This window comes from Dunckerocampus dactyliophorus, chromosome 1, assembly GCF_027744805.1.
Source record: "Dunckerocampus dactyliophorus isolate RoL2022-P2 chromosome 1, RoL_Ddac_1.1, whole genome shotgun sequence".
Classification (NCBI taxonomy): domain Eukaryota; kingdom Metazoa; phylum Chordata; class Actinopteri; order Syngnathiformes; family Syngnathidae; genus Dunckerocampus; species Dunckerocampus dactyliophorus.
This window is the reverse complement of record NC_072819.1, coordinates 5,368,747-5,387,800: the sequence shown is the minus strand read 5'-3', so window position 1 is coordinate 5,387,800 and position 19,054 is coordinate 5,368,747. Positions and strand designations below refer to the sequence as shown.

The window sequence follows — 19,054 nt, the reverse complement described above, 5'->3', positions numbered from 1 at the left end:
ATCCCAGCTGACTTCGGGCGACAGGCGGGGTACACCCTGGACTGGTGGCCAGCCAATGGCAGGGCACATATACACAAACAACCATTCACACATTCATACATATGGACCATTTAGAGTCGCCAAGTAAGATTCCAGCAAACTCCACACAGAGATTCGAGCCCACGTCTTCCCGATCTGTGTGGCCAACATGCTAACCACTCAGCCACCGTGCGGCCCTGAAGGAGTACAATGTGGTGCTAAACCAAATTATTGTTATTATTTTAGTTTCCATGGATATAAGCATACAGGTGTGTAATGCATGCTCTTAAGCATTGATTGTGATTGATTGATGATGTAAGGGATCCATACTGATGCAGACGACGTCAGTATAACAACATTAGCATTGTCATCTTTGTTGTTTCCTGTTAGAGCAGATAATGTATGTAAAAATGGCCTTAAATAGTAAATATAAGCGTAATTTCACGTGGACTCCCTGAGTGATGAAGGTTGTTTTCTTTAAAGGTCGACCGCCTTTTTTTTTTCTCCCTAACGCTCCAACGTGTCCTGAGATGTGCTTTAATGCGACCAGAGCCTGAATAAGGAAGTGGGTCGGGTGACCTGGAGATGCTTCCTACAGTATATTATGTAAGCATGTGTGTGTGTGTGTGTGTGTGTGTGTGTGTGTGTGTGTGTGTATCCTCCCTCTGTAGCTTGCGAGGAGCTGCCAGCTCAGCAATAATTCATGGAGAATCACCAACACAAAGCCAGTGAATCCAATTATAGGCCACACGCTGCTTTACATATAGATGTAAATAAACAACACAGATGAGCACAATGACATTCTGATTGTATTTGAGGCTTTAGTGCTAGAAATATATATTAAAAAAACATACAGTCATACATGGCAATGTGTTCACATGACATGCATGTGTTTGTTTGTCACGTCACGTCTTCTGCTCACAAAAGGGTGAAAGTCATCATAAAATGTGTTGTCTGTGCTATTATTGTTCTGACAAACACACCACATGGTGCCGCTGTTGTTATACCGCGTAAGTCGGACTGACTTGAAATTTCTCATACAATTCAAAGACACACTGTAACGTTATGGTGCGTCAGATATGATACAGTCTAATAGCTAAGAGGTTGTCAGTTTAATAACTTCTCATAGGAGCCTTCAAGACCCCCCCCCCCCCCCCCCCCCCCCACACACACACACTCACCTAGTACAATCAGAGTTGCACAACACTTAAGATATGACTCAGGGAAAATGACACACAGTCACACCAGCGTCACTCTCACTTTAACACAGACTTGGCTTTAGCTTTCCGGGCACACAGGCTTAAAGGGTCCCTGACGTTGATTCATCAACTTTGCTTAAATATGTTCAATATTGTTTGTAACAATGTTCGACATTGTTCAATTTTTGAAAGCTAACGGTAAATTTGCCAAAATGACATTTATAGTTCATGGCGCCACCCATGACGAACTCGCATCATTTCCGGAAGGGACATCATCGGGGTAATATCACTCAGGTAAACAACCGTAGCGGTGCATGAGACGGAGGATGTTTACAGTGATTAGAGAGAAGATTTGAGCGAGGGCGAGAACATTTGGAGATGAAATAGAGAACTTGCAGAACATGGTCTAAAGCCTTAAGGCATGGAGATGATGATTGTTCACCTTCAAAACACAGAATGATAAGTGTAAATTACTCTGGAGCTTCTAAATCGGCTTCTTAATAAGCGTAGAGGGGTCCTCATAGCCTGTTTGATCGTATGTCCCCCCCCCAATAACATATCGCTCTCAAAAGATGTTTATATAACATATACTGTATAATGCTTTGCAGCCTTGTCGCTATCGTGAAATCGTGTTTAGAAGACATTATGTCAACATGTCACGAATCACTCTCTTGTGCCAACTTTGATGTAGAGCTCGTTCTTCTTGTCTTGTTTTTCCGAGATCAGGCGTGGAGGGGCGTGGAGGCCGAGTAGGCGTGGAGGTACTGCTGCAGGAGGGATTCCAGCGGAATAGCATCCCTTTTCAATACCGTACTTTCAAGCCAAAGGATTTTTGTAAAGGTGTTCCTTCAAAGCAGTCATCCGTGAAATGATCACTGCAAAGAACAGAACTCGAGGTGGGCATCCATCTGTCTCTCTTTTTCTGCACTTGCTTATACCTTCCTCTTTTGGAAAAGAAACCAAACAGTACGGTAACACGCACAGACTATGAACATCCAGGAGCAACACGTATTGGCATTACTACTACTTTGATGAAACATATACTGAAGCAAGTCGACAGTCTACCTCGAGAAGTTTTTGTTTACTCAGCTTTAGCTGATATAGGTGTCACCCAATGACGTCATTTCTGGAAATGAAGCTGAACTGCGAGAGCTGGTTTGTCATGGGTGGCGCCATGAACTACAGTATGAATGTCATTTTAAAGTTCACCTTCTACAGGGGTGTGGCAACGGCTATATGCTCTTATTTTTTGAATACAAATTGAAAACCTTTTAAATTGAGTGATTGCTGACTACTTTACCGATAGCAATCTGGTCCAAAGAACCAGAACAAAAGGCTAAAGAAAAGGTGTTTAGCCCGATCATCACAAAATTTAAGACATACCTTTTTTTTTTTTTAGCATTTGTGTACCTGTATACTGTATATGTAAATATGTGCGTACTTGTGTAGGTGCAGATGTAGGTGTGTATATATGTATGCACGTGTTTGTATGTACACACATGTATTAGCAATTGATGTGCTACGAAGAGGGGGTAGGATTAAATAAGCTCTGCTTCTTCCTACTCCTTTTCGGACATATGCGTGTTCGAAATAAATTAAACCAACCAACCAACCAACCAACCAACCAACCAACCAACCAACCTGTAGTGGACTGGCAAGCACATGCATGTAAAATATGAGCAAGATTGGTAGACAAACATGGCCGGCATCAAGCAAAAACGTCGGCCCGACTTAGCAAATAATTGTAACGTGTTCCCTCGCTACATCGCGGTTCACCTTCCGCGGATTCGCTGTTTTGTGGATTTTTTTTGGTGCAATTTTGCATATTTTTTTAACAGCGTATGAACATGCATTGTGTTCTGTGTATTAGAGCGATCATTCGGTGCTCTGTTGTATGTGTCTGTTATTGTATTTACTGCTGCTACCAGTAGAGGAACGAGGGAACACTGTACATAAGTCATTGAGAATTTGTCCAATGATTGTAAAACTCGGGGGATATCGGTATTATTGTATGCTTGCATGTATTCCAAACCATTTTCGCCACAACACATAGTGTGCACCGCAAATGTCATTTACAGTTGTACCTTTAAGGTCAATGGGCCTCATTCACCAATAACCTCCTAAGAATCTTCTTGGCTTTTCTTGTAAGCTGTTCTTAAGAGGGTTCTTAGGAAAACGCTACATCAGATTCATCATTGCATCATTGTGTTCTTAAACCTCAGATTAGTTCGCAGCTGTGTTCTTAAATTGAAGAATCCCATCTCCTTGTAAAGTGCAAGCGTGTGCAAGGTTGAGCCGAATGAACGTGTGATTAGCACAGGTAACAGCCCATCAATGCCCATAAAAGGGCATGAGACTGCAGGGTCGTGTGCAGATGCAGATTTCAAAATGCCGAAAGCAAAAGGTAAATTAATTGGAGCGCAGCAGGTGATGAGAAAAAAACAACTTTGGTAATACAGAGGTACTGCTGCAGGAAATGTGCCACAGTAAAATATATACAGTATTTTTTCACGCCTTTTTATTTAAAACGTGTGTCCTCTATGCAGCATTTTCTGTGCATGTGAGAGATTCAAATACGTCCTAGGATTGGACTGAGGGCCGCAATAATGTCGAAACCGAACCCTCCTGCAGCAGTACCTCCACGCGTACTCGGCCCCGCGCCCCTCCACGCCTGATCTCGGAAAATGTGCTGTCTTGCTGGAAATGACACAATAACGATCATGTTAGTTGAATACTTGGAATGGGGACACATTTTAGTCAACACACTCACTGAAAATCTCAAGTATTTTCAAGTCATCAGACTACAGTCCGAGTCAAGTCCCCAGTCACTGATGTCAAAGTCCAAGTCAAGGTTGCAAGTCTTTGATGATATTGTCAAGTCGAATCCAAAGTAATCAAAATTGTGACTCGAGTCTGACTCCAGTTTGGAATTTGACCAAATACGCCTCTCAGGACGCACAAAACCAGTTTAAACCGCCATGGTGCACATGCAACCATTGCTTACTCCACAAACACAACAGGGTGGGAGAAAACTGTGAAATGTCTCACACTATGCTGGAATTAGGGCATTCCCTTTTACACAGGCACTGTCCCGCCTCTGTTATGGCTCATGAAACTATTCTATTGGGGGTGGGAAGTCCTGCCTTTTGCCGACAATGTAAAATGTGCTGACAGACATTTGGAATTTGAGAAAATAAAAGCTGAAATGACATCACTCCCTTTTACACAGACTTTTGTTACAGCTCTGATACTATCCTGGAATTACGGCATTCCCTTTAACATAGACGCTGTCGCGCTTCTGTTACGGCTCTGACATCACCTTAAGCTATCCTGGCTTTAGACCTGCGCTTAAGACTGCGGACTTTGGAGTTCAAACTGCCGTCATGGTCATGCAATCATTGCTTCCAACACCATGCTCATTGGTAATACACAATACAGTGTTCTGTATGCTTTATAAAAGAGTGTTTCCCCCGTCTTCTTGTTGCACAACATTATATTACCTAAAGAAAGGCCACACAAAAGGCGGCCAAAGTGTAAACGTCGCTGAGCTCCGTGGCCAATACGAGTTGTTGCGTCGGTGGGGACGGCGAGGACAAAGTCAAGGCGGCAGTCAGCCATGTCTAATCGATAATCCCCCACATACGCTTTAGGAAAAAAAATATAAAAACTACATAAAAGACCCTCCAGGCAGTGAGCGGCTAAGGATTACGCACCACTGTGCTCCCAAATAATGCATAATAAAATGGCGTGAGGCCCCCGCTGTCACGTGAAATAACAGCTTAATCCACGCTGGACACTTGTCACCATGCGCCTTTAAGGACGACAGTATTTCTTCTTCTTCTACTGTTCGGTTACAACGCTGTCAGTGTGGCCTTTTTGGACACACAAGGAAAATTAGCATCAGAATGAAGCAGCTGCTATTTATCCTGACAAGGCATCACGTGCGGCATCATGCAAGATGGCAGCCTTTTGCCCCCTTAGATAAAACCGGTATGAAAATTCCACATCACAATTATTGAGACGAGAAATGATCACGGTTATCAATCAATATTATATTGTTCAAGTTTGCTGAAAATATGCTTGCACTTTCACAACTTTTTGATTGTGCGCTAGACTGTCAGACGCTAAACACGGTGTAACAGAAAGCACGCATGGCATTTACAAACTACACCATAACCGCAGGACATTGACTTAAGGTTAATCGATAAACCGCTTTTTGTTTAATCCCTAGCTAGCGTCTTTTTCATGGTGCACTGGACTCAGACAGATTATTACCTTTACGTTTTGAGTTGGTGCGATAACTGCCTGAAATTGTACTGCGGTTTATAGATGAACCGCACACCATTTTAGCGACAGCTAACAAATTTTGACTGCATAACAGACTCTCAGAGAATAAACACGGTAAGTATAGTAATTCGATTATAAAATGGTTTGAGAACCTTATCAAATGTTATCACAGTTTATCGATAAAATATGTAACATGTTTTATCTAAGACTTGATTCTTTTGAACGCAGGCGCTAAATAACGGTAAATACGATAATTACATTTTGAAAGGGTACAATAACCGTCTAAAATTCTATCACGGTTTATCGAGAAACTGTACACGCTTCATGCCTAGCTAAAATGTTTTTGATTGTGCACCAAATTCTCAGACGTTAATGAAATTGTAAGATTAACTACAATACTTATGGTAATGACATTTTGAAAGGGTACGATAACCATCTGAAAGGTTACCACGGTTCATCGGCAAACTGTACACCGTTTCATCCATAGCTAACATGTTTTTGATTGCACACCGCTAGCTGAGGCAGTCCGTACGCGGCACGTGCTTGAGCCGTGCTTGGGGTGGCAGGGCATGGTGGGTTGTCAGGGCACCGCTGGTTGTGGGGGGGTGGGGTGCCGGTAATGTGGAGGAGGAGTGTGTTTCTGTACAAAGGGACATCGCCAACTGCTGGCCTGGCATGCATATTACACTCTTTTTACGCCTTTTTTTGCAGGGATAACCCTGACTCTCCCTGCTCATTAGTCATGTAAACAACATACTCTACGGGATCTGTAGGTTCAAGGACGTTTCCTTGCGTCAGACCACTTCCAGAAGCTTCAGGGCCACCAACGTGCTGAAGACACAAAGATGCAAAGACCTCGTAGCTGTTTAAAGTTTAAACAACACCAAAAAAAAAAAAAAAACAGCGCTTCCCTCGGAAAAAGAAAAAAAACAATATGCACCGGAGACCCGAAGAGGAGAAGTGGAAGCGCTTGTGAATGTTTCATAAGGCGCTGAAGCCTGGAGGATAAGTGAAGCTGACATTGAGAGCGATGCGGCGCAAGATGACAGAATGCAAGAGTTTACGCTGCAGCGTCACCAACTTTACGTCCATCAGCCGCAGTTTTTTCTGAGCATATGGGAAATATTGATGTCCTTTCAAGCAAATAAGTGGGCCGTGTCGGTCTGCCATTCATTACATTGCCCCAGCTTATGAGAAGGCATGATATGCCGCTTCATCGGTTTGTGTTTGCAACCCTTGCTTTTCCTTCTCTCACACTCACAAATCAGCACCGAAGTACTTCATATTTTAGCCGGTTCCTCAGGTCAAAGCGTAAAGGACTATGAAAAGCGCAAGTGTCCAGTAATGTCAAACAACACACAAAAAAAACTAGATTTTTTTTGCATTTTTCATCCCATCATCTTCAAACTTGGTGGAAACATACAGTCGCTGGTACAGAGCCACTCCGATTACTAACATTTGGTGGTGACTGACCTTGATAAGGTGAAAAATCTCATTCCGACAAACCGTACCGGGTCATACATCAAATTCAAGCACTAGATGAGGGATTTCCTAACATGTAACTATTATGTCAATGAGCTCTTCGTCATAACTGAAAATCATGTTTTGGACGCTTGAAAAGTTCCCCAAATCTTTGAAGTGAACAAACTGCACTGACTCATCCTGAAATTTCTCCTTGAGGTGAACAAGAACAAAGATTAGAGCAGAGCCAGTGACGTTAGTGACTTCACAAAGGGTCCATGTCTACCATTCTTTATCTTGACTATACTGGCCCAGACACGGCATATAAAAATAGGACAAGATTTGGGTTCATCTTCAGCGTTCTAGCCTACCTGCGCAGGAGCAGCTTAGGGTGGTTCTTGCTCTCCAGGTTGCGGTCGATGAGGTCGGATAGCAAGTGCTTGAGGACGTCGGTGGCGTACTCCAGGCGTCCCTGCAAGGCGGTCATGATGAGCGAGGCCACGTTGCCGCGGTCCCTCATGGAAAACGAGCGCTGCATCTCCAGAGTTCGGATGAAGGTGAGCAGGAAGACTTTGTTGTTGATGAGCTGGCCAAAGAGCTTGAGGGCCTTCTCCACGTTCTGCTGGCCATTCCCGGACACCTGAAGAGGAGGAGATGAATGTGTTAGCTAATAAGTTCAAAAATAGAAACTATTAATGGCAGTCATGAGGAGCCAAATGTGTTTTGGGGCCAAGCTCTTCAGCTTTCAGTCTGACCTTGACTTTTTTCCCCCCTTTCTTTCCTGAAGCACCAAACCCTTACTCATATTCTCCAGTTTCACTCCAAGCAAGCAGACATGGAGCTCGTGGGGAGTAACTGAGAAGATCTTAATCAATTATTGACCAACGTCTGTTAAGGAGCATGGCGCCCTCATCCAGCAGCAAAATGTCAAAAGAACGTCCAGAAGAAAGACGATCCCGGTGGCCAAAGTCAGTACGTGCTGCCGACCCTGCCAGGAGGCTTTGGTGAAGAGAAGACCTCCGCCAAGGTGGGACTGTTGACAAACGTGTTTGTTTGTTGGTTTGTTAGATGGTCCCTGCTTCATTGATGATTGTAAACAGAGGGACAGTTCCATTACGATTCGAAGTGGATGCTTCCATTGAACAGTATGTGCACAATTATCCAGGTCTTTCGAAAATTTGAATTTCCACCCCTCCACTGATTTGTGGAAATCAGTTTTGTATTTTTTGTGTGATCCTGCTAACTGTGTGTTTGCTGTATGTAACATGGCTTGATACAAACCTATGGATTATGGAAGACATGTACAGTCTTCAGATCATCCTATCAAAATACCACAGTATGTCATTAAGATGACAGATTTTTTATTTGTATTTTTTGTTTTTGATATTTATCATTCTTTAAATATATTGAATATTGTGGATATAGATATATAACAAGTATTATAGTATCATTATAGATAATATAATAATAATAATATAATATATAAATATATAGTATTATTATATTTGTTACATTTTATAAAAATATATAAATATAATAACAATTACACAGTATATAATAATACATATGTATTATGTAAAAACAATTTCATTTTTGTATTATTTATATGTACTTATATTTATTATTCCCATTTTATTTTTAACTTATCACTTTGTTTTGTATTTTATTATTTATTGTTCTATAATCTTTTCTATGTAATTATTTTAGTTTGCATTATTTACTTTACGTATTTTTTATGAATTATTTCAGTTTTTATATGCATTATTTATTTTTCCCATTTTATTTTTAACTCCTCACTTAGTTTGTTTTGTATTTTATTATTTATGGTTGTATTTTTTTTTATTATTTCAGTTTTTATTATTTATTTCACTTTTGTTTTATTAATTATTTCAGTTTTTCAGGTATACTTTTGAAATCAAATGTATTACTTATGTATTTAACATTCCATATCTATTTTTATTACTTGGTTAATGTATTATGTTTATTATTTTTTCATGTATTACTTATCTTTTAAGTTAGTATTTCAGTTTTATTATTGTTTATAATAACAATAATAAGGGAATACCAGTAAAATCTATATTTTTTCACTAAATGTAATTAAGTTAATTAATATTATACATAATATAATAATAATAAACTTCACTTTCCTTTGACTTTATAGTTTACCTGCCAATGCAAGAACCCTACTGATTTGGAACAATAGCCAGTGTTGCTACGATGCTGTGGTTAAGTCAAAGCGGGAAGTAAATCGAAGTTGTTCCCGGGATGAAAATGGACACAACCATTTTCCCCAGGTTGATTAGCCACCCCACTGGAGCACCCGTGGATGAAATGGTCATGTGATCCATGCTGGTGGCGTTTATTGCGATGTGTTTGAGGTGGTTACCTCCAGCTCTCTGAGGACGGGATGATCCTCGATGCCGGGGAAGAGCACCCTCATGGCGTAGGTCCTGTAGTCCAGATGCGGGATGCCGGCTCTGTCCAGGTCGCTGGTGAGCTCGTTGATGTCGGTCTGCAGCTCGGCAAAGGCTTGATTTTTATTTGTTAGCGAAATAAAAAAAAAAAAGGATGTCAGTACGATCCCCAAGGGGCAAATATGCTTCTTATATTCACGGTGTTGACTATAGCAGCTACGATGAAGTCCAAGGAAACTCAATATTTCACGTTTGACAAAAACACACACAGCCCCCCCTCCCATTGTCAGCTATTTTATCTGGCAGACAGTAAATTGGCCCCAGCAGTGTGTGGACCATCTCAGCGTGAGGCTGCAGGTGAGTGCCGCTTAATTGGCTGTCTGTACACCCTTGGGCGGCCCCCTCCACTCCCTGATGGTAACATATCACAGGAGCAGCACCCCCTCCCACCCCATGTAGTCATCCTGACCGGCCTTAGCCCTCGCCTCGGTTCCCTTGCGGCAAAGAGGTGCCCATCTAAATCCATGCCAGAGGCGCCACTCTGCTAATCTTCTCTTTCCCAAGGCTGTTCCTGATCCAGTCAAGAAGTTTCCTGGACTACAATTTCAGCAGATGAAGCTTTCTTTAAGTCCTGGAATGTTCACCTAGCGGCCCATGGGCCAAACTCGGCCAGTGAATGACATCAAGCCGGCCCACACACTTATATTTTGCAGCAGATTCCTATACCATACCTAATACTTTTGTCACATAGAGGATCTTTGACTAGAGGGGTTTTTTGGTTTTTTTTTAGTAGATCTGTAAAAACAGCAGAGCTCTCCTGGCACATAAAGGATCTTTAACTAGCATTTGTGCAATTGGTCCTTAAAAATAGTAAAGCACTCCTGTCAGATACAGGATCTTTGACTGGCATTTTTGCTGTTGATCTGTAAAAACAGCACAGTGCTTCTGTCCCATAGAGGATCTTTGAAAAGTGTTTTTCTGTAGTACTGTCGATCCTTAAAAACAGCAGATCACTCTTTTCAGAGAGATGATCTTTGACTAGAGTCTTTCATGTAGCAGAGCCTTAAAAAAAGCAGAGCGCTCCTGTCACGTAAAGCATCTTTGACTAGCATTTTTTTTGTAGTAGATCCTTAAAAACAGCAGATCACTCTTGTCATATAAATGATCTTAGCCGAGCTTCTTTTTTGTAGTCGATCCTTAAAAAGAGCAGAGCACACCTATCACAAAAAGGATCTTTGACTAGCATTTTTGCAGTGAGTCTTTAAAAACAGCACAGCGCTTCTGCCATATAGAGGATGATGACTGGTTGAAAATGAAAATGACTACCTTTTTTTTTTTTGCAGTACTTTCTTATAGCAGCAGCATCGCTCCTGTCATATACACAATCTTTGATGAGTGTTTTTTCCTTAAAAACAGCAGCGCGGCAGTAGCTGCGTGTGAAGAATCGCGAGTGGCCAGCGACCGACAGCTTTATCTAGCTCTGCAAGCGCTTTAAATTGTTGCTGCTCAGCTTGTTGGTGTGAAAGTCATGTGTGGTTTATTTGTGGCACAACCCCGGTTGTGTTGCTGCTGTTTTGTACAATATACTTAGTCATAAATGACCACGTGGTCGTAGACATGTTTTACGTTTTCCTTTCCACTTTCTCTTGCACTCCTAATTATTATTAAATGTAAATGTTATGTTCTATATAGTGAGTTCAATGATAAATCCTACTGTGTATGTACTGTACACATGTATAGAAATATAGTGTTTAGGGTACATACACATACATGTTGCAATGATGAATGTTTGGGAATAGTTGAGCATGTGTTGACTGCATGACACGCTGGCCTAGATGTAACTATCCTATCATTGCATTATTTAAAGCGTGCAGACCACCAGTGATTTGTTTACTGTAGGACGCGTATACAAAGACTTTCAGAAGAAGTAGAGCGTCTTCATAATTCATACTGTGAGCAAATGTCACGGTTGCACCAACTTGAACGCACCAGCGTAAATCAATCACACTCCGCTCTCCTGCGTACCTTCCTTGCATTCCAGGGCCACCCGTGACTCCAGGTTGTCCATTTGCATCTGCAGGCGCTTCAGCGTGAGGTCGTTCTCGCGCGACTTCCGCTTGTAGGCGATGAGGACGAGGATGACGATGATGAGGAGGAGCCCCCCGCCGGCGGCGATGCTGACGATGGCCGGCAGGGTGAGCAGGCTGTCGGACATGATGTGCACGGCGCCGGGAGACACGTGGAGGCCGCCCACCTGGACCTGTGGCGGAACAGCTGAGATCTTAGGATGAAGATGGAGACACCAGCGGAGCTCTTTCTTCAACGTTCTCCAAAACACTTAAACATTCTTTAACATATTTTAACCTTCTGCAACCTTTTCAACGTTTTTTTAAACATTCTACAACATTCATCAATATATTCTTAGGGGGGCACGATAATCATTGGACCAATAATTATCAGGCTGATATGAGGCAATTGTAACGTCACACCGATAAATCCGATAACATTGAAAAATAGCTCAGAAAACTAATAATTTTAATAAATGCACCGATTAGGCGAGATTACCCGTAATGTGCGGGTGAGCAAATCAAGTGCTCCTTTTTTCCTCTGCCTGTCTTAACTTCCCCTGAGCTCACTCGTTAACAAACATTCACTTTAAGAGGAAGGATATTGCACCAAATGCGTCACACCGGCTGCTCGGCGCATGTGCCCGACTACAGTGCACTTTGCTGGTTCTCCAGGTAGCAGGGATGTGGTAGTAGTAATGTCAGGATATTGGAGTAGGGCAAATCAACAGGTACAATTGGTCAAATACAAGTTTGTCCCAGTCCTTCTTACCTCCAGAAATGCACAAACTAGAGTTAAATGTAAAATTACCGTGCGTCTCTAACTGTATTGTAAGTTGAAGAATGTTGCAGAATGTTGAGGAATGTCGGAGAATGGTGAGAACATTAAAGATTGAATTTCTGAGAATTTTTGACAATGTTGCAAAAATGCTCAGGATTGTTCAATGTTTGGAAATGTTGACAGCAATTTGTGGAATGTGAGCAAATGTTGCAGAATGTTCCATATATCTACTGTACGTAACAAGCCATGTATTAGGGGTGCTCCGATCGATCAGCCGCCGATCAAAATGGGCCTATTTCCGTGAAAGAGCATGTGATCGGTCCATCGGTCCATAAAAGCCTTTCAATGCCGACACACTCGCCCGAACGCGCAGAAGACGTGTTCATGTCTCATCTAAGGATTGTGCATGATGGGCAAAATTCCCCCCAAGAAGTTTTTCTTTAACTTTTGTGCCTTTTTAATTGTGTCATCACAATGATTATCATTATATATAACTATAATAGAATTATATTACATTCAATTTGAGCTGCGATTGCTTTTAATTTGATTGAGGAAATATCACGCATCTCTGCGGTCTCATAGTATGACTTTTTTAATAGATCAAATTATAATACATGATATATGACTGTACCATCACTATCGACATTATATTACACCTTCAATGTCATCATCATTTATCTTCTGTGACAGGCTAGCAGAACTTGGGTGGTTCTGCTGCCTCACAGAGTGGCCTGCTGGGTTTGTTTTCAACAGCAAGGCCTACACTTTGCCTGTTTTAATATTTCAAAACGTAAGAAAAATAAATGGATTGTTGCACAAACACATGCAGCCTCAAACACTCCAAAGGAAAAACATTAATAAACACTTACACCAGGCGTCTGACTCTCCCTTCCAGCCCTTTCCCTCGGCTGAATGAGCAATGATGACAGCATGAATAATGCACTTTGAAGGTATAATGAAGATGAAACCCTCCCCTCTCCATGCAAGGACAGATGGAAAGTAAAAGTTTGACGAGTCCACACTGACCATGACTTTGTATTGTCCGGTGAGGTTGGGCGGCTCGCACAGCAGCTGGCTGTCGGACACGGTCACCGAGCAGGGGGTCTCTCCAATCAGCACCGTGTAGTTAAGCTTCACTCCCCCTGAGGCCGGGGGTAGCAGGTTTCTGCCCTGTGGGTACACCAGGGGGTCGCAATTAGGAGGCGTGACCATCAAACGCGCCACAGAGTGAAAGTAAGACCTCAAAGGACAAAAATGGAAACCAAAGCGCCTATCAGAAAGTGCATGTGCAGCTGAGGTCTAAAAATTCTAAAGAAATGAAAGGCAAAATTCTAGGGAGTGAACACAAGTAGATGGGTTCAAGGTAGGAACCGTGAGGGACTCCACTCTGGAGAATACTTCTTGTACATTTTGTTCTTTGTATCAAAAATGGTATAAATCATTACATGGAAAGAAAATTCATGGACACTAAGATGAATAGTTTATAGTGGTAAACAGCAGGTGGCGCTGTTTGAAGGGTAAAGAACTTATTTACACCTTAAACAATTATATGACTATAGGGAACAAACAATGACTTTTTATTTGGAATTTTATTTAATTTTTGAAACATATTTTACATATGTAGCATTTTATAACATTTTTCAATTAATTATATTAAATTCCATGAATTTTATTGTTATTTTTTTATTAACTTTTTCTGGCTATATATTTTTGTAACAAATTATTACCAGTATATTTTCCAATAAAATGTTCTACTACTTCATTGTTTTGCTTGCACACACACAAAAAAATAAAACAAATGTTGACTTTGACGAATACTTGTGTATATATTAACATAACAATAGTGGAATTTTAAAATTGTCAGTCAGCATGTATTTTTCCGCTTGTTTAAGTCAGTGGCGGGCTTTTTAGTCACTGAGTAATCTACACGTCGAGCCACTAATGTACACCAGAGTCTCAAGACTACCTTGAGAATGATGGGAGAACCTGGCTTTTGCTCCAGGACTCCAGTCGTGCTGAGAGGTTCAAAGTAAGGGTTGGGGTAGTAGAGCAGGTTAGTGTTGTTGTAGACCAGAAGCGCCTGCACGTTGTTGAAGATGAAGCCAAACTCGTCGGCGTGCTTGACCGTGTCCGGGCCGGGATGGTAGTCCTCCACCAGAGAGGGAGCCGAGCAGCGCATGCTGGTGGTGTTCAACACTTTGCATACCTGGAGGGCACAAAGGATGCAGAAGTGAAAACACAGCATGTGCTCAAATTAGCGGCCTACGCTCTAATAAACACCTGGCCTCAAATAACTGCGGCGAGGTGACCATCTCAACAAATAAACAACTAACTTCAAACAGAAAACATCATTCTGAAACATTCAAAATATGACAATAGTCTTTAACATTCTTCTACTTTTTACAGCATTCTGCAGAATTCTCAGTTTTGCAACATTGTCCAACTTTCAAAATGAATTATTATTCTTTCTTCTAAATTCTCTAACATTCTGCAAATGTGTCCATTATTATTCAATATTAACATTATCCAACTTTCTCCAACAATCTTCAAAATGATCACTTGTGCAACATTCTCCAACTCTCTTGAACATTTTCCAACGTTCTCCAACTTTCTCCAACATTGTATGAAATTATACAACATTCATCACAATTTTTCCTATCCATAGTCAATATTGTAACATTCTGCAACTCAACATGAGATACACTTGACCCGCGTTCAATGCCATTCTTCCGCGTTCTCCAACATCCTCATACTTTCAACATTTGCAACATTCTCCAACAGTCTTTCAACTACTCCAGCAATTATTCGCTATTATATTATTTGTTATTTAATCATCTGAAGCATTCGGCAAAAAACATTCTCTGACATCCTACATCATCATCACCATCAACATTCCTTAACACACACTCTAACTTTCTTTGACATTCTGTAACATTCATGACCATTCTCCAGCATTCAAATGTTATGCTTCATCTTATGCATTCTTCAACATTCTCCAACTCTTTCCAATATTCTCCAACATTCTGCGGCATTCATCAGTGTTTGATGCCATTTAACACTTGACAACAGTCTGCGAAATCCTCCTCTTTTGCAACTTTTTCCAACATTCCTCAACATTCTGCAACATTCTCCAACATTCATCCCCATTCGATATTCTTTAACACTCTGCAACATTCTACAAAATTCTCTGGTATTAATTCTCCAACAATCTTAAAAATTTGCAGTTTTGCAACATTCTTTGAAATTCTCCGACATTCGTCCACATTTTTCTTACCCATCGTCAATATTGTAACATTGTGCAACTTACCATAACATGAGCTTGACCTGCATTTATTATTTTTATTCGTTTTCCGTCATTCTTTCCAACATTCTCAAACTTTCTTCAACAGTCAGCAACAGTCTTTCAATTTATTTAATATTCCGCAGCATTCTGCAAAATTGTCCAACATCCTATAACATCATCATCAACATTCTTTCACATTGTCCAACTCTTTTCAATATGCTCCAACATTCTGCGGCATTCATCAGCCTTCAATATCACCTAACACTTGACAATATTGTGCAAAATTCTCCAGCATCATTCAGTATTTACATTATTTACGTTAAATTCTCAGTTGTGCAACATTCTCCAACGTTCTTCAACATTTATCGGAATTAGATATTCTTTAACGCTCACCAACATTCTACAAAATACTCCAGTATTCTTCAGTATTACCATTATCCAGCGTTCAACAATCTTCAGAATTCTCAGTTTGGCAACATTCTCCAACATTCTGCAACATTCTATGAAATTCTCCAACATTCGCTAACATTTTTCTTCACTATCCGCAGTCAATAATTTAACATTCTCCAACATTCTGCACTTTCCAACATCCGCTGATATGATCCAGCATTGTGCTAAATTCTCAAACGCTATTCAACATTCCGCGTAGTCCTCCAACGTTCATTAACATTCTGCAGGTTTCTTCAACATTTCAAAAACTTTATCAGTGTTCAATATTCTTTACCATTCTCTGTCATTCTTCAACATTGTCCAACATTCTCGGATTTTCAACATTCTGCAGCGTTGTCCAGCATTCAATAGTCTTTAGTATTCTGCAGAATTCTGCAAAATTGTCCAACGTTCTTTGATTCTACAGCATCGTCATTACCATTTGTCTACATTCTCTAACTTTCTTCCACATTCTCCAACATTCTATCACATTCATCACATTAACATTCTTAATATTCTCCAGAATTACAGTTCACCAATGTACTTCAACGTTCTATAACATTCTTATGCATTCTCCAACCTTCAACATTCTACAGCGTTCTGCAACATTCGTCAGCACGCAAAATTCTTCATCGTTCCTTCAACATTCTGCAACATTCTCCCACATCATTACAAACGTACCAAGAGCTAGCGTCTGCAGCCGAGGGTCGAACCGCCAAGGTCCCCGCTTTCGGCTGCCACCCAACTCACTCTGCCCCCGACCCCTCCTATGAGTGGTGAGCTCATTGGAGGGGAACCCATGAACCCATGAAGACCAACCCTCTTTGGCTTCGAGCCGACTTCGGGCCTCTTCGTCCGGGTGTGCGAAAAATCAGTCCTGCTGGCTTCATTGAGCCGTGACCTTCAACTTTCACTGGATTGGTTCGCAGCCGAGTGTGAGGCGGCTGGGATGAGAATCAACACCTCCAAATCCGAGTCCATGGTTCTTGCCCGGAAACGGGTTAGTGCCATCTCCGGGTCGGGGATGAGATCCCGCCCCCAAGTGGAGGAGTTTGAGTACCTCGGGGTCTCGTTCACTAATGAGGGGAGGATGGAACACGAGATCAACAGGCGCATTGGTGTGGCGTCTGCAGTGATGTGGTGAAGAGGGAGCTGAGTCGAAAGGCAAAGCTCTCAATTAAATATGATCATGAGCTTTGGAAAATGACCAAAAGGACAATCTCGCCGGTACACAAGGACGAAATGACTTTTCTCCGAAGGGTGACCCTTAGAGATAAGGTGAGAAGCACTGTCATCTTGGAGAAACTCTGAGAAGAACTGCTCCTCCTCCGCATTGGGAGGCACCAGATGAGGTGGCTTGGGCATCTGGGGAGGTATTCAGGGCACGTGCGGCCGGTAGGAGGCCTTAGGGAAGACTGGCGTGGGAACACCTCAGGGTCTGCCGAGAGGAGCTGGATGAAGTAGCCGGGGAGAGGCAAGTCTAGGCTTCCCTGCTTAGGCTGCTTCCCCCCGCAATCCGACCTCGGGTAAGCGAAAGAAAATGGATGAATGGATTATTAAAAAAGAATTACCATTGTCAAATTTCTCCAACAGTCTTCAAAATTCTCAATTTTGCAACATTCTCCAACGCTCGTAAAGATTCTCCGACAATCACCAACATTCTCCTCGTCAATATTATGTAATATTCTCAAGCATTCTGCAAAACTGTCCAACAAGCTCAGACAGTCTATGAAATTCTACAACATCGTCATCGTCGGCATTCCTTAACATTCTCCAACATTCTATGACATCCTTCTATATTCTCCAGCATTTGTCAACTTTCACTGCCGTTCATCTATATTCTTCAACATTCTTATGCATTCTTTAGCGTTCCCCAACTTTCTCTAGCAGTAAACACTCTCCCAAATTCTCTAACCATCTCCAAAATCCAACAGTTATTATTATTCTCCAACATCCTGCAAATGGGGACGAGTTGACGCCACTACCGAACTAAATGACAAAGAAAAGATGGTTTTACAGCCATCCCGCAAAGTGTAAAACTGAATAGACGCAACTAGATTGGATTTCTCGCTTTTTTTAATCTGCTTCACTGCATAATAGATAGAAATCAAGAATAACAGCACAATAGAAACGTGAGACAGTCACATGTGCTATTCCCACTGCAACAGGTAAAGTAACAATTACCCAACAGATAAGAGTTTGGTGAGTAAATAGCCGCCTCCGGCCTCTATCTGAGATAAAAATGTTGAATCACAGTGTTGAGATGCAATCTGAGATGTGTGCATTGTCAATTTGGGTCAATTCCGACATGTGGAACGACCGAGAAAGATGCAGGAAGCCCATTAGGCCCATATTTGGTCTTTACATGCCTCATTCATTGCAGGGAAAATGATTTACAGCCCGTCATTAAATCAATCTCTATCGGCGTGGACGCCTCCATTAAGTGAAAAATAAACAGCCGCCGGTGCTCCGGTGAAAAAGCACCGGCCGCAAAAGAATGGAGGCGCTCGCTCCTCTGCCTCCTCCGCAGCTGGAGGCTGCGAGAGGGCCGAGCTATGGCTCTTTTATTACTTCTCTCCAGTTTGCCCAGATGAGTGAGCTGTCTCCCATCCATCCTCGCTGGCTCAGCTCTAGAGGGTGTGGGGGGTGGAGGATCGCGCAGAGAGGTTGGGGGAGGCGAGGATTGATTGCCGAGCAGCGAGTCCGCTCACAGAGGTTTTTTATCTGCTTTCATTCCCGGCCTGCTCGCTCTCTTTCTCTGGGGAAGAAACTTAATTAGAAGCAAATATCACCAAAGCTGCTGAATGCGAGCAAATACCACGCCTTCTACCTGTTGTGTGTGGCGAAGCACCCGTCGGGGGAGATCGATGCAGGGTAGTTGTGTGTAGTCGACGCCATACGTGCTTTGTGTGCACAGGAGCTTCTCTTTTGCACAGCAAACCAGGGCTGTGAGCAAACTTGAAATGAGGTGACGACTACATTGCTTCATTGTTGTATTGTTGTCGTCCCCTGAAGCGACGACAGAAAGTCCCCGATTTGACGTTTTCTAACGCTGTCGTCTTCAGCTACAAGCGGCAATTCCCTCAGAAATTACATCAGAATTCCGAGAGAAGCTA

At 42.0% G+C, this 19,054-nt stretch overlaps 1 protein-coding gene across 1 annotated transcript in view; it reads right to left on the bottom strand.

Moving 5' to 3' along the window:
- The window catches only part of plxna2 (plexin A2), a 231,996-nt gene that overhangs the window by 25,953 nt on the left and 186,989 nt on the right, over positions 1-19,054 (bottom strand). Inside the window, exons 18-22 of the mRNA XM_054783875.1 lie at positions 14,193-14,432; positions 13,253-13,396; positions 11,405-11,639; positions 9,352-9,494; positions 7,337-7,605 (exon numbers count right to left, since the gene is read on the bottom strand). Coding sequence (XP_054639850.1) covers positions 7,337-7,605; positions 9,352-9,494; positions 11,405-11,639; positions 13,253-13,396; positions 14,193-14,432 — 1,031 coding nt within the window. The remainder of the gene's footprint in view (positions 1-7,336; positions 7,606-9,351; positions 9,495-11,404; positions 11,640-13,252; positions 13,397-14,192; positions 14,433-19,054) is intronic.